Source organism: Cladophialophora bantiana, assembly GCF_000835475.1.
Source record: "Cladophialophora bantiana CBS 173.52 unplaced genomic scaffold supercont1.3, whole genome shotgun sequence".
In the NCBI taxonomy this organism is placed as follows: Eukaryota; Fungi; Ascomycota; class Eurotiomycetes; order Chaetothyriales; family Herpotrichiellaceae; genus Cladophialophora; species Cladophialophora bantiana.
In genome coordinates, this window is record NW_015971577.1 from 2,260,974 (window position 1) to 2,276,408 (window position 15,435).

At 51.1% G+C, this 15,435-nt stretch overlaps 4 protein-coding genes across 4 annotated transcripts; 1 reads left to right on the forward strand and 3 right to left on the reverse strand.

Moving 5' to 3' along the window:
* Nucleotides 1-5,074: 5,074 nt before the first annotated feature.
* Z519_02717 (uncharacterized protein) lies at nucleotides 5,075-6,568 on the reverse strand (the record flags this gene model as incomplete). Its single annotated transcript, XM_016760473.1, has 3 exons — nucleotides 5,075-6,177; nucleotides 6,299-6,383; nucleotides 6,479-6,568. 3 exons carry the CDS (start codon nucleotides 6,566-6,568, stop codon nucleotides 5,075-5,077), a joined length of 1,278 nt encoding a protein of 425 aa, XP_016623994.1.
* A 506-nt stretch (nucleotides 6,569-7,074) lies between these two features.
* On the forward strand, nucleotides 7,075-8,934 carry Z519_02718 (uncharacterized protein; the record flags this gene model as incomplete). Its single annotated transcript, XM_016760474.1, has 1 exon — nucleotides 7,075-8,934. One exon carries the CDS (start codon nucleotides 7,075-7,077, stop codon nucleotides 8,932-8,934), a length of 1,860 nt encoding a protein of 619 aa, XP_016623995.1.
* A 653-nt stretch (nucleotides 8,935-9,587) lies between these two features.
* On the reverse strand, nucleotides 9,588-11,042 carry Z519_02719 (uncharacterized protein; the record flags this gene model as incomplete). The annotated part of the gene is made up of 1 exon (XM_016760475.1): nucleotides 9,588-11,042. The coding sequence occupies one exon, from the start codon at nucleotides 11,040-11,042 to the stop codon at nucleotides 9,588-9,590; it is 1,455 nt and encodes a 484-aa protein (XP_016623996.1).
* A 515-nt stretch (nucleotides 11,043-11,557) lies between these two features.
* Nucleotides 11,558-15,271, reverse strand: Z519_02720 (uncharacterized protein; the record flags this gene model as incomplete). Its single annotated transcript, XM_016760476.1, has 1 exon — nucleotides 11,558-15,271. The coding sequence occupies one exon, from the start codon at nucleotides 15,269-15,271 to the stop codon at nucleotides 11,558-11,560; it is 3,714 nt and encodes a 1,237-aa protein (XP_016623997.1).
* Between the last annotated feature and the right edge of the window lie 164 nt (nucleotides 15,272-15,435).

Genomic DNA, 15,435 nt, shown 5'->3' on the forward strand with positions numbered 1-15,435 from the left:
TAACCAATACAGAGTACGAGTGCTTTGTGCATACAGGGTAGAATTCAAGATGTGCTGGCTGCTCCTGTCGAGGCGTTTCACGTAGGAGACTATCGAAAGTGGCTGCTGGGCCGCGTGTTGACCTCGCTTTGAGTTGCTTTCCCATGCTCGTGCCCAACATCCCCTCAGCTTCATCGTACTTCATGGCCAATAAATACTGAACTGCCCCCTTTATCCGTCCCTAACCGTGAGGATGGTGAAGCAGCAGTTGGGTCGTTGACCTTCCCCTCTAACTTACAAGGCGTCCATGGTCACAGGCGCAAACTTGCATTGTGATCAACAGCCTGTGGATGAGGAAAGAAAGCCTACCTCACTCTCGACGGTGTTCACACTGACGATAGGCTACTGTTCTGTTTGATTCACCGGCCTCCTTGACCCTCTCCTCGAGCCCTTCCCCTTGTTGATCCCAATGATCTAGCATGCAATACAGGAAAGTCCTCGAGAGAGTTACAATGCGCAATGAAGCACTGGTGTAGACAGTGCCGCTCCCCTTGTCGGTGCTTGACCTCCGTCGAACCATTGACTATAGCTTCTCAGGTCTTCCTTTCGCCTCTGCTTCTGCGCCCGCCCGCGAAGTGCGTCTGTTTGACAGTGCCCACGTCCCTTGTCGTTAGCATCCGCTGCAGGAAAACCACGCCTCCCCGAAGCTTACAAGAGAGGTGATGAAACGAGCACTGTCTGCATGTCAAGAACATCTTCAAGAGCTGGGAATGTTTACACACCAACTTTGGACTTGCTGAGCAAGCTCATCGGGGTTCCAGCTCGCCCGGCACTGGCCTGCCACTGAGCCCCGTGGAGAGCCTGGATGATGCAACAATGACGCGTCTGTCGACTATCCCAAGCAATGAGGGTCGTCGGGTGACACACTGCCGGAAGTTGAAGCTGTCATTGTTCCCTCTCAGCAGTCACTTGCTGAGATATCTGCTCTCGGTCATCCGCAAAATCATCGCAGCATCACAGATCCGGCGACTTTCTGCCTTCTTCCCTGTCCCTTCTGCCTCCGGCCTTCCCGGACTCTGCTCCTCCCCACTGGAGAGCTGTTATGAAGCTCAGTTATTTGGTCTATGTGCATCATTGGCCAAGAAAAAGGGATGTCTTGGTGTCATTGGTTCGTTGGAATATGGGTCGCTGCAGTTTCTTGCAGAAGCGAACGATCCTTCCGCCACTACCACATTAACTAGGCAACTGCGCAGGCAACACTTCACACCACAGACGGCACGAGTTTCCTACAAAGACATTCCCTTGCAGTTCCTCGCCACACCACCGGTGGAACAATCAGACATTTTAAATATTGAGCACGCAACCTTTCCGCGGCCGGTTCCATCTCCTCCCTCTTCCTGCTTCCGCTGCGAATATGACAGGCGCAACAGGTTCCGAGTCAGAGCGGTTCCGATGAACCACAACAGTTAAGTCTCATCTTCGCCACTTCCGCTTCCGATGTCATCACTCAATGACCCCAAAGGGAAGATTGTTCCATGAATCAGCATCCACCACCGCGATGCTCTACTTGTTATGAGAAAGAATCAGCTTGGGACACTCTACAAACCGGTGAACTTGACCCAAAATGGCATCAACCTACTCCACTCGAGAGTGGTTGCCATAGCTCCTTGGCCAGACTCGTCATGGCTATGGCTGGACACTGATCCTCTGGCGTGGCCGGTGCACGATCCTTCGTTGGTCTCCTCATTCTTATTATTACGCAAAAGGCATCTGATTGTCTGGGAAAAGACTCAAGGCTTTCCACATGCGAATGTACTGGTAAGCGAGAATGCCATCTCCAAACATCAGCTTTGTCTTTGTCTCAGTTCTCAGACCCATCGGCTCAGTTGCCATAAGTGGGCGAGGCACACTGTTTTGCGGAGCAAAAACGCCTTCGCGAGAAGGGTCTGAGCTTTCAATACGTGGTTTTGGAGTAGAAAAACATTCGTGGTCTTAGTAAAATGCGCAGAGTCCATATATTAGTTTAACATTCACTCCATTTTCTTAAATAACCATTGAACGATTAGTCTATATAGAAAACTTTCTATATATAAGTTATTCTAAATTTAATTCTTTATAAATCTACTTATTTAGATTTTTAATCTTTTTAATACTTATTAAAGATATTTAGAAAAAATTACTTTTTAAGCTCTAATTCTTTATCTTTAAAGTTTAATAACTTTACGAAAAAATTATTTACTTACTATAGTTAATATAGATTAATAGAGAATCTTTAGCTCTATATATTAGAAAGTTTTAGTTTAACTAAAGATATATAGATAGAGATATAATCGATTAAAGTAGTTATAATCTATAGAAAATCTAAGGCTTTTAAAAATTGAGATGTCGCTATGACTCTTAGCTACTTACTTAGGAAGGTTAAACGATAAATATTTAAAAAGACGACGTAATTACTAAGATTATCTATTTATTCGCTTACTAATAACGTCATTTAATCGGCTCGAACGAAATCTAGGCCATTTTTACGTATTGAGCCTCAGACTCGTTTATCGCAACATTCTTAAAATTTTGTGATTGGCCGGCGCTTTAGCTCATAGCCTAGCTAATCCGGGCGTAGCCCCGATATCGGGTCTGAGACAAACATCAGCTACCGCCTTCCAGGCTTGGTGCTCTCCTTTTTCTTTCCAATTTGAGCCAAGGCTTACATGCATCAACGTTACATGTCGAGAATGCATGTTTGCTTTTTCCCAATGGAATACGGGAGGTCCTCAACCCGAGTTTTATGCGGCTGAAAAGTAACCTCTTTGATGTGCACGTCCTCTCCATGACCGAGTTGGGCGGTGCGCCGGCAGTCGGTGGCCGACCAAGTCCAATTTGAAGGAGAAGGACAAGCTTTCGGTATGATCGGTAATCTCCTCGGGCTCACACTTTGTGTGATCTCCAGGCACACACCCACCGTTGCCGACGGCGCACCTGCATCTCCCAGGTTGGAGAACATATCGCACGTGTCGACGTCCTATCTTGGCAGGGCAATTGTTCTGAACCATGTTCTCGGTGTGTTTCATGGGCAAGTGCATCTCCCTCGAGACAGGTCAGCCACACCGGTCGTCTCTCTGCGGCTCGGATCTCTCTCGTGAGGCCACCGACGAAGTCATCCGGCAAGGACTCAGCTGCCTCACGAGTTGGTTGCCTTGATCGTCCAGCCCGAAATCCTTGCGATCATCCTGAAACTCGGATTTCATTACCCAAAGACTGATTGAAAACCTGCCGTGGTGAGACCTCTATTGCGCGTGCATTTTGTTGATTTGCCAAGGCCAAACTGGAACAACCTTGCTGGCTTCCTTGCATTAGGCCAAATCAAGCATAGCAGTCTGACTATTATTGCGGACCATTCGCGTAACGTACAGTAATAAGGCTATCCCGGGCGCTGGTTTCTAGCATGTGACTAGTCGAAAAGATCGGGGGGCCTACCGAGAGAAGACGCAGGCCCGAGGTTGCAAGAGCTCTCACTTTGTCCTCATGTTCTCAAACTTCCAACATCATGTCTTCTCAGACAAACTAGCATTCTAGTGCCCTCGAGACTCGGGCTGGTCCATCAACCTTCTTCAACGCCCTATTTCTCTGACAGCCTCATGTCGCAACGTTTTCTGTCTAGCCTCGGAGAGGATTGCCTCCGGCCTGCATGGATACGATTCTCTTTACTAGTCTGCCGCGCATTGGGATGTGCAAAGATACCAGCGCGTTTGATTGCGCCCGACACTGCAGTTTTAGTGTGATAGAGGATTTCGGACTCCTTTCTGTCCACGGAAAGCTCCTTCGGAGCGCTCAACCAAGGTGTCCCCTCATGCGTTTGCAGAGCTAAGCCTTCGGTAGTGGATACAAGGGACGTCATGACGTTTATGATTGTCACAACGTATTGCGGAGTTCGCCCGTGGCACATCTGGCCCGCGAAGTTTGCGTGGCTCCAGAAGGGCCGACCACGACGCAAGAAATGTCAATGCCGTGTTGCGTTGTCCCGAGCATGCCAATGCATATGGATGAAGCAATACTGGATATCGAGTATGCATTTCCCATGTCTCGTCTGCAAGGCAACTGCCCTCAAGGCGACCGGACCCAGTTCCATTTGGATGCGGACCGATCGAAGACCAATCTGGACCAAGATGCAAGGTAGTTTTGTCCTCCATCAAGTGTTTATAATGGAGGGTAAAATTGAGTTGGTTTCGAACGACGAGTAAGTATTTCCTTCAGCCTGATCTTATAGCCTGGTATCACCCTTTTTTGGGCCATTGATTCCGGTCCGAACGAGGTTCGTGAATCCTATCATTGTCGGGCTGGAAGTCACCCTCACAACTCATCATCGAAAAGCTCTGCCTCGACACGAAATGGGCTTTTTGCGAAAGCCAGAATGGAAGTACAACAGAAAACCAAAGTTCCCGAGGCAACGCAAAGAATGGGCCCCTGTGCACGACCGGTGTGAGAAAAAAATGGTAAGGCTGAGAAAGCGGATACGACGAAAACGGGCTCGAGCACTCTCCTCTCCTGGGAGAAGGCTTTGTAAAAGGGATTGACTCAGCTTCTCCCAAGCAAGGCAAAGGAAGAATTGTGCGCGTGCGCGACCTCGTCGCCCGTCCCTCCTTTTTGGCCGCTCCTCCAGTGTTCTGTTGGTCTTCACAGATAAGTAATAAATCAATCATCTGTCTTAACTGCGCCGGCAGCGATACCTGCCCAATTTAATGCGACACGGTGAAGCGAAGCAGCAATCGACTACGGGAACCTCAGCAGGCAAAATGAGACCTCCATCAAGAGACTGATAGTTGATGACTGGAAGACGTGCAGAAGACATTCTTTTGGGCTCATCTATATGCGGTACAAGATGCACGTATCGCACATGCTCAGCATGATTCGCTCCAAATCAACCCGCAAGTTTCGCATTCACAAGACACGCACAAGAATCTCCAACATTATAATTGCCTGCGTCTCGCCAAGGCAGCCGTCAATGAACATATCCATCGCTCTCACCATGTTTTTGTGTGACTTCGCGGTCTCGGGCCTCAAACTGAATAGTTGCTACTGCAACCTGACTTAGCACGGACATCTAAGCCAGATACACTCTTCGTGCCCGCACGACGGCACGACGGCAAATCGGACATTTCCACCTTGATTCGTCCCCGTCCAGGCGTTGGAGTATGGAACGATGCCGCCGAACTTGCTCGAGTAACAAATCCGAGCACCAGTGACAGATGGCAACATGCATGCAAGGCTCCAAGAGTGTATCGATCTTCTGCTCACAACATATTCTGCAGGCGCCGTTAACGGCCATCTCTTCCGGGTCGAGCGGTCGTGGTCGTAGTGGTTGAGAGTCGATAGGATTGATCTGTGGGTGGGTATGTGGATTATCTCTCTCGCGCCGAAGAGTTTCTCTTAATTGTAATGCGTCCCTCAAGGTTTCTATCAACTGCTGTTCCTCCCGCCACCGCCTACGATGTATCACGGCATCCACTTGCCGTTGAATCTCCGCATTCTGGAGTGGTCCGGTGCCCAGAACACTGACAGTAGCCTCTCTCGGCGTATCGCCCGCGTTTGTGGCTCCGGCTTCCATGGATGATCTCTCCTCCTCAGCTTGTCTATAGCGATTCCAGGCGCGACCAAACATTGCCGTGATGGGGCTCTGATAATTTTCAGACTCAATTTCCTCTCGGGTGCCAAATGGATTGGTAAAGGCTCGTTCCCTCCTTCTTGAGGCCGATGGGTTCGAATCACCATTCGGACCCGATTGCCGTGCTGTGATTCTTTGAGAACCGGAAGGCGGTCCACCCTCTCTTAGTTGGGCTCGTCGGGCCAATCGGGCCTGTTGAGCCTGTTGGCTCTCTTGAAACATCTGGTGTAGAGGATCGCTCCTCGGGTACCCATCTGATGTTCCGGCGTGGCTAGAATACCCAGTGCCACGAGGGTTGTAGGGGTGACGTGGTGGAATTGGAACTGATTCACTACCAGCAGAGTGCTGTGCTTCATTGATTCCGTCAAATGACCATGATTGCTGCCGCGAGTCGGATAGTGGGGATGGGTGGGTGTGTGCATGGTCCATGCTGTCTCTAGTTGGGAGCAGGGTCTGATCCGACGGGACTGCAGCATAGGGAGTTGGAGGGTTGGAGAGGAGAGACGCAGATGCAGTAGATTGTGAGTGTAGATTCCAATAATCTGATAATGCAAATTAACGATATGTTAACGAGCGAGCGACTTATAGTTGGAATCTGATGAAGCCGACGACGAAGATGACAAAGCGCAAACATAAAGTAAAAGAATAAGTCATTGGACGTACCACGACACTTCCAGCAGTAGCGTTGCCAGCGCCTGCCTTGAAGTCTCATGCCTTGGCCGTCAATGTAGAGAGGGTAGGCAGTTGCCTGACTTGTTGTAAGCGAGGAAAGCATGGATAGAGAAGGCCAGCATTCAACACCCCCACCAACAACAAGGGGGAGAAGTCTGGGAAGAGGCTTACCAGCGGTCTCTTGTCCGCGCAGGCGCAGCAGCCAGGCACCGCGGTCAAAGCACAGCCAATAGTTGGCTTGTGTTCGCACGTCTCTGCCATTGTAGAGTGCGAGGTTGAGATAACTTTTGTCGAAGTGGCGCAGTGACAGCGCCAAAGCTGGGGTTATTTCCTTTGTAGGAGAGACATATATGCCCTGACCCTACAGCAGCAAGGGTCTGACAATGTCTTCCGGTGCAAGGGGCCGCAATTCTCGCTGAGATACCGTGAATTAATTTGCCAAGTGGTGAAAACGATGGATGAAGTTCCCATGGAACTCGCATCGGAACGAACAAAAAGTGTCCATAAGCGGGGCCCGCGAGGCTGCGCGAGGCTGCACGAGGCTGAGATCTGACGGTCCTTGTGGTCTGCGGCTCCTTCGACACCCAACTCCAACATCCCGATGCTCAATCTTGCCCACTCTTCGTTGCACCGCTTTTAATCAACAACGTTCGGCTTCCCTTTTTACCCGCAACTCTTCAGCACAAGCCACAATGCTCCTCCTGTAGCGCTCATTTGAACCCCCTCCCTTTCTCATCGCGGGCACCGAGTCGAAGCTGGACTTCACGATGCCACCTATCAAGCTGGCCCCTTTATTTGCAGCATGTCTCTCTGCGTCCGTCGTCCTGTTGCTGCTATACCTATCCTTGACGAAACCCCACTTTGCTTACGCCCTGGAGTCTGAATCCTCTCGGATACCCTCCGAAGACCACAATTTTTACATTATATCGGACGAGCAGCCATATGAAGAGACTGATGAGCATAGAATAAGTGTCCGCGCTGAAGTCGGGGTGTCTGCGCTGGCTAATAACGACCCGGCGAACAGTAACATCGAGATTGGTCAGACCCAAAACTGGGTGTTTCCAAAGGATGCAATAGATGGTCCACACGGAACGCCTGGAGTCGGTCTGCCAGGCGAAAAGCTGGAGGAAACAGAGCTACAGCCGGAACAACACGAACTCAGAAGAAGGCAGACAGGGAGCAAAATCTACATTACACTCAACACTTGTTTGCAACCTTCGCCAAATACGACCAATACGGTGCCTCCGCAGTTGCAGATGTACATTTCCTTGTCCGAATCAAACCAAAAACCGGGTCCGGGATCCGGCCACACCGATCAGCAAACCATTGCGGTTGATGGAGGGTATGCAATATTTGAGGCGAATGCTGATAACGACGTGTATGTGGGGATATCTGCGCCCAACACTACGGAATTTTCTGGTATTTGGAATTATAATATTGCTGCCTCAATCGACGCACCTTTCTATGGCTTCGAGGACCCAGAAGTGAAGAATCTGTATTTCGTCGACGGCGACAACCATGCAGCACTCCTGATCACAAACGATACCACTCAGGCTCTTCCCAATCAGACTGTCTACCAGGAATGGATGAAGTTAAGTCCCCCATGGGGTGTCTTCGCTTCGGATCAGAACGAGCGGACAATTCTCGGAGTCCAAAAATCCTTCTGCGGTCTGAAAAACAACGCCAAAGTGGCAGCCAATATTGACGGCATCACCAACCAAAATGTCGCCCAAATGACCAATAGGGGACTGGGCGGCAAGCCGAAAGAGCAATTCTACATCACGGGTCTCAACGCCACTTCAAAATACTGGGGCATGCTGGTCATGGAAGGCAACTCCACGGACTCCGGTGCCGGTGTGGTCGGAGGCGGCGGCACCGTCTGGGCTGCCATTGAATTCGAGACCAAAACCGAGAGCAACTGTGCTCTGATGTATAACCTCTCATTCTGCTCCGAAGTGGCCTACGCCGTACCCACCAACCCGGACTTATTCTCGCCGGAGACGGGTCTCCCAGATTTAGCCGCACTGTATGATTCTAACGCGGCCCAAATGTACCAATACTTCAATTACTCTCTGCAACAAATCCCCTGCAATACAACTTCAAGCGCTCAATACTCTCTAGCCCGCAACTGCGACGACTGCGCCCGGGCATACAAACAATGGCTCTGCGCAGTGACTATCCCTCGCTGTGCAGACTTCTCCAACCCAGCTTCGTTCCTCCAGCCACGGAATTTGGCCCAGCCATTCATCAACGGCTCGAGCATCTCATCTGACCCGTTGCAATTCAACGTCAACCAAGCTCTTCTCAATGCCGTCGCCACGAACTCTTCTCGAAATCCGCTTATTGATACGTCCATCCGACCAGGACCGTACAAGGAAGTCCTGCCCTGCGAAGATTTATGTTATGATCTCGTGCAGAGTTGTCCGGCGAGTTTAGGATTCTCTTGTCCATTACGGGGAAAGGGCCTGGAAGAGAGTTACGGCAAACGGGTCAATGAGTCGGAAGGGGTCATCAGTTGCAGTTATTTGGGGGCGGCTTATTATTTGAGCGGGAGCACCATTTTGCGACCGAGCGTGTATAGCATGGCGTTATTGGCGGTTTTCTTGGGACTGAGGAATCTTTTTTAGGAACGTTCTAGAATGAGCATACGGCGTTACGAATTGCAAGGGTCGGTTCGGCAGCCAACGATGTTCTGGGTTTCTATGAGGAGCATCCCTTCTATCTTGATTTCGCTCTCGACATCGTGCGTTGACCTTCTGGACCACCATGTCTAAAAGGAACGGTAAGGCATACCGTATCGTATTATCGAGCGCAGCAATGGCAAGAGCAAAGGAAGGCAAAGCAGGGAAAGCGGAAAACCGGAACCCCTACTGTATGAGCCAAGTAAGGTAACCGGAAATATGGAGACCGTTGAGTTCGACAAGGCGGGAAGCCCCTGATTTAAAATTTCCGCCCTGAGCGGGAGTGGCACAAGGCTGCGGAATAATACACGTTTGGACAAGGAAGTCAATATAGTCCAAAACAGTATATTGACGATCTTATTACGTCGAGGACAGTCCGGAAAAAACAAGGAATTCTCGGCGAGGATGGATCTCGGCCCCACATGGACACGACATTGGCAGTGTATGAGTACCGAGTATAGAATTTGGGTATACAGAACACGGCGGAGACGGGTCTCCTGGTGGCTTTGCTTCAAGACGGACCGACGCACCGGGTGCACCATATGTAGTCAAGAATCATTCCGAGAGACGTACGGCGTGAACAATACCGCCGCGCTGAATTATTTCCTAGCGTGTCTCCTCCTGGGAGTCCGTCCAGGAGTCCACATCTCCTTCCCTTCAGCCCCGTCCATCCCACTCCCAAGCCCCAGGCCAGATCTAACACTTGTCCTGCCACCCAGCTTCTTCATCAGCTGTCGTGCTGCAGGGGTCATATTTCCGGCGGCGACAGCCTGCGGCGTCAAAGGCGTCTTGCCATCAGCCCCCAACACGAAACCAGGTGTTCTCATCGTCTCGCGTTCCTTTTCCCTCTTCCTCCTCGCCTGCTTTTCCAGTATCCTCAGATGCAAATCTTCTCGTTTGCGAATCTCGCTTATCTTGAACGGGTTGGGCGTGCCGTCGCCGACCTGGCCAGCTAAGAGATCGCGGTAACTCGGGGCCGAAGACTCGATTGTGGAGGGCAGGTTTTCAGGCTCGTCTTCTTCGACGAACGCGAAACCGTTCACACGCGGGGTTTCGCTTCCCGGGAAGTTGGTGGTCGTCAGTGAATCGCCGCCCTCTCGGCGTCGCTTGGTGCGTTGCGCAATGATTTCCGAATTTAGCGAGGGCGAGGGAGGAACTGGGCCAGGTTCGTCGAGGTATTGCATCGGTGGAAATCGCGTGTTTGCGTGAACAACGTGTTTCGGACCAGCTTTGGAGGTTTCCTCCTTGACTTCCTGCACGGTTTGTAGCCCATCTTCGTCCACAGAACTCGCGTGGAACATGAAGCTGTTGTCTGGACGCCTGATCTTCCAAGCATCGGGCCTCGCAAGGCGGGTATCTGTCGCGCCCGAGGTCATAGGAACTAGAGCTCTTCCTGCCGCTTCGTCTTCTTCACGCTCTTTGAGGAGTCGGGCTTCTCGGGCGCGGTGCGCGATTTGTCGTGCAGAAGGGAGCCGCTGATCCTGAGTCCACAGATGAGCGTGTTTTTCGCGCCGTTTTCGATTTTGTTTGTCTAGGAGAGCGTTGAAGGATTCGTTGTCCTCCGAGGTATATTTCGCCTGGAACGAACCTAGCGAGAGTGTCGATGTATCCAACTGTTTTTGCTGCTCCCCTCCTTCCTCAATTTCGGTTCCAGCGACCGTCGTGGGTGTTTCGCTGCCTGTATATCCCACCGGCGTATCTCCAACCGGGCGAGGCGTCGCTGAAGGAGTCCTGTCGAATCTAGTGTTCCGTGTCGACCTCCTCTTGCTCTCGCCCGCTGGCGCTGCCGCCTGTCTCAATTTCTGCGACGCCTCCACAATCCAGGACTCATTTCCGGAGTCTAGCGCAGCCAAGTACTCATGCTGCGCCTGACCTTCGAGCAGACCGGGGAAGTAGTCGCGTGCAATGATGTCGGACAGTGCTTGTGTGTATTCGTCTTCGTCTAAAACCTTGGGTGGCCGTTTGATGCGTTTGAAAGGCGGTGGGGGCATAAGACCGACATCGTCCGCAGACGACCGTCTAACGAGGGCCTGATTTGATTGCGAAGCAGCCATGAATCTTTTATCAAGCGACCCGTATTAGGAGCACCTTGGTGTGAGGCGACGGGAGCGGGATATTTCGAAGTCCCTGCAGTAGGCGACCGCACAGTCAAATGACTCGACACACGTGAAGGTCGTTCGTTGGTGCGAGTCATTATCTCGTACTTCAGCCTTGCGGAGCAGCCCACTTTTAACCGGGGCGAGGCTGACAATCACCAAATTCATAAATTTAGTCGTTAAGAGGGCAAATCTTCATGTATTCAAGTTGACTGCTTCCACATTTCCGTGCCTGGAAGCTCAATGCTCCTTTCTCTACGCAATTATTCACTATCAGAATAAAATTGTCGTGATGTTATACATTGCAGGAATCCGACCATATCACCAGCTGAGGCACGGACTCAGGAAAGACTGTAGGGCAAATATACAGAACCAATGATGTCGGAAACACGCTTTTTACCTATCGCCATTTCGGCCTTGCTGCTCACTGTGCAGAAAGGGCGACAGGACATGAACTTCCAAGGCCGTGCCGCCTACTCATCATCATCGTTATTCCTAGAGCCGACCTCGTCAGAATTCCTTGGTGCGTCCGCATCACCACCGGCGCCAGGATTGAAGTCTTCTTCCTCATCCTCATCCTCATCCTCATCCTCATCATCCTCATCGGCAATAGTCCGAAGTTGTTTGCGTTGTCTAGGCGGGGGTTTTGGTCGAACTTGTTCCTCTTCTTCTTCGTGCTCATCGCGTAGACCTTCCATTTCTTCGTCTTTATCGGGAACTTCTTCTGGGGTCGCGACAGCACTTGCTTCGTCTTCCAATTCAGAATCTGAGTCGACAACCACGGCTGCGGATTTGAATTTGTCATTCTTTCGCCGTGGCGTTTCTCTTGGAGCACTTTTCCTCTCCAACTTTCTTCTCTTCTTCTTTGGAATTTCCGCCGGAGCTTCGTTGTCTGTGCCACTCATTGGGGTTCGTGATATGCTTCTTTCACTCTTTCCGTCGTCGTCGTCTTCGATGAATCCGTCTTCATCATCTCTCTTCTTTCGCTTGCCTCCAGCCTTCGGCTTTTTCTTTCGCTTCACTCGCTCCCCGGTTTCTTCGTCGTCCGTATACTCGGCAGCTTCCCTTGCTGCTGCCTCGGCTCGAATCTGCTCGGCAATTCTCTCCGTCTCCTCGACGATTTTTCGCCGCTCTTCTGCAATCTTCTGGGCGCGTTCCTCTTCCTCTTGTTTGCGTCTTCTTGCCGCTTCTTCGCGTTTGCGGAGCTCCTCCTGACGCCTCTCCTTTGCTTCCTTCAATTTCGTGGCATTTTCGGTTTCATAGGCGGCCTGCCTCCCACGTTGTCGCTCCAGCTGGTTTCTCATGGTGTTTTTGCCCATAGCCGCTCGCTGTTCAAGTGCTGTTCGGGGATATGGTGGCTGTTTGTGACGAGCAACTCGTTCAAAAGTATCGATGGCTTGCTCAAGCCCAGCGATAGCGGCATCCACATCTTCAAGGGTCCGATCCGTCTCCTTGGCTTGATTCACATGTTGTGCAATTTGGAATTGAATGAAAGCCACATTGAATTGCAAATGAGGAGAGTCCGGTTGAGTAGCCAGCGCGCGTTTCATGTAATCGAGAGCAGTGTTCAGAGCAGGGATAGATCTATCAGCCTTGCCTTTCAATAACCATGCCCTCGACAGGCACGCCAACAATTGGGCATTCTCCGTTTTGCCTTCCTTTCTCAGTGCAATCTCGTAGTTGTCAATGCCACGTTGATACTGCCGAAGTTCTGTCATCACATGGCCAAGATTCGTGTTGACCGACACATCGCGGAGAGTGTCCTTGACCTTGGTGAATATTTGCAGAGCGTCCGAGTATGCTTTCTTGTCATCACAAAGAGCGATCGCAACACCCTGTGCGGCATAAGCGTTCTTAGGATCCAGTTGCAGCGCTTTGTCGAAGAACTCGTATGCTTTGGCATACATCTTGCTCCGCTTTTCCTTTTCCTGATCTGTGTTTCGGGGCATGTCTCTTGCGATTGTAAGATGAATGTTACCCATACCAACGAGAGAGTAAAGGTCATGCTTGTCGTAGCCCTGCAATGTGTGCTTGTAATGGCGATTCTCAGTATCTTCGGCAATGTTGGTAGTCTTTTTCTTGGCGCTATGATGGTACCAGCCCATCAATGCCCTGACTTCGGTGTTCCCATAGTCACTTTGGTATACTGCGTGGATCTTTCGCGGTCCTTCGTCTCGCGGTGACGTTTCCAAGGCTATGAACGCCAAGCGGGCAGAGGCATCCGTGTAGTCGGAATGTCTGGCAAGTAGACCTTCATACACTTTCTGAGCCTCCTCTGTCAAGCCCAAGGCCTCCAAAGTCCTGGCGAGGTTGTATGAAATCGTGGTCACCAGAGCATCAGTGTCGCTATTGTCAACATCCTCCGCATTGATCTTTTCTTCTTCCAGTGCCTTCTTCTCGGCCTCTTGCTTCTCAGTGAGTCTGACACATGCGTTGAGCGCAATCTGGAATGTCTCTCGAGCCAAGGAGTATGACTCTTGCCCGTATAGAAAGCACGCCATGTTGTTAAGAAGCTGCGGAGGCAGGTTTTCGCGCAGTAGAGCAATGTACGTTGCTTCCTCCTCGTTTGGATCCGGCTTATCCTCATCGGGAATTTTCTCGAGCTGCATCTGTTCGACTGTTTGGAGACACTTTAGGCTTTCGATTGGATTTTCGAGCTCATACAGACGTGCGAGGTAGAGTAGAACCGACTCATCGGGCTTGTTCCGGGTCTTCTCGTCTTTCCAAGTTTTTCGAACATTCTCTAGCAGTTGTATGGCCTTCCGCGCTGCCGTTGCTTTATCTTCTTTGGTCGCCGTGCTCTGAGCCGAGAATGCTTCTTCGGCATACAAACAACCCAGGAGCGTCATGGCTTCTACATGTCGGTTGAGCTGAGCGAGATTTTCGAGTCGAAACTTGGCACTCTGGATGTCCTGGGTCTGAATCATAATCTGAATGAGACCGAATTTTGCAGGGAAGTAGCCTCGATCTAGACCGCCTCGTGCCTGGTCGGATCTATTGTAATAGTCATTTGCTTTTGGCAGGTCACCTTTGTTGTGCTCTTTTCGAGCTAACAGATACCAACCGTCACTGGCGATTGCGTTGATGTCGGTCTGTTCGATGGCCTTCCGTGCTAAAGGTTCCACCGTATCGTAGCGGCCAGTCAGGAGAAAATAGCTGGCAAAAGTGGCACAGCTAAGTGGGTAGTTCTTGTCGATAGTATAAGCCTGTTTCGTATGGTCAATCATTGCCTTCTTGTAGAGAGCATTGAATTGAGGGTCGGAGGCCGGGTATTTGGAGCTTTCGTATAGATAGTACACACCCAACAGAGAATGTGCAATCTTTGAGTCGGGATTCAGTGCTAGTGATCGCTCCCAAGCCGTCTTCGCTCTGTCCTGGTATCCCAGCTGCCAGAGACAACAGCCAATGCCTATCCGCGGATCCGGGTCTGTGAGGCCGGGCATCTTGGCGAGCACATCTTGGTATACTTGCAGTGCTGGGCCATACTGCTTCTGCAGATAGAGTGTCCTAGCTCTTCCGATTGCCGCCATCATGTTGCGTCCCTCGGAAGCTCTCAGCGCGTCGTCGAAACACTTGAGAGCCTGTTTAAGGGATTCTGCTCTTTCGGCATCTGATCCAGCCTTGGTTGATGCTTGCAAGGAGGCTCGGAGGAGGAAGAGAACGCCTCTAGTGAGATACAGTGGAGGAAAGGCAGGGTTGATTCGAAGTGCGTCGTTGATCGAGGCAGTGGCTTCGCGCAGGTAATGATCTTTGGTCTTCGTATCGGACGATTGCTGGTTTTCAGGCAAGACTCGTGGGGCTTGTCTGCTCTTGAGAAGATTCAACCAGGCCACACAGGTCAGTAGGCTCAGACGTTCTTTGGGCCCACTTCTTGAGAGGGAACCCATGCCCTTGACCAAGATTTCGATTGCATGATCAATTTGCGCCTGTTTTGCGTATGCCAAAGCAATTGTGATCCATAGATTCTTAGCAGCTTTTTCATTTTCCAACAGTTGGCAGAGCTCCGTGGGGTCGTCGAGGTGATCCTCGAGATTGACCTCGACCGCTTCATCGGCGTCCAGTCCACCGGACACAGGAATATCGATCGCGGACGGGATATCGGCAAAGCGTGACGCAGGTGTAATTCCTACCGCCCCGCCGTTGAGACCGCTGGCGATACTGCCATTTCGCACGGCTGTCGACGCCATGTTGAGACTGTGGTGGGAGAGAGGTTGAGGTATGGAAGAGAGTTTCGAGGCGGAGGTCGATCAACTCATGGCGAGTAAGAACGAGTCGGTTGTGAACCGGATGGTGGAGAGAATATGCGAGACACTGGTTCAATTGTCCTCTGAGCGCGCCTGAATTCGCGCAG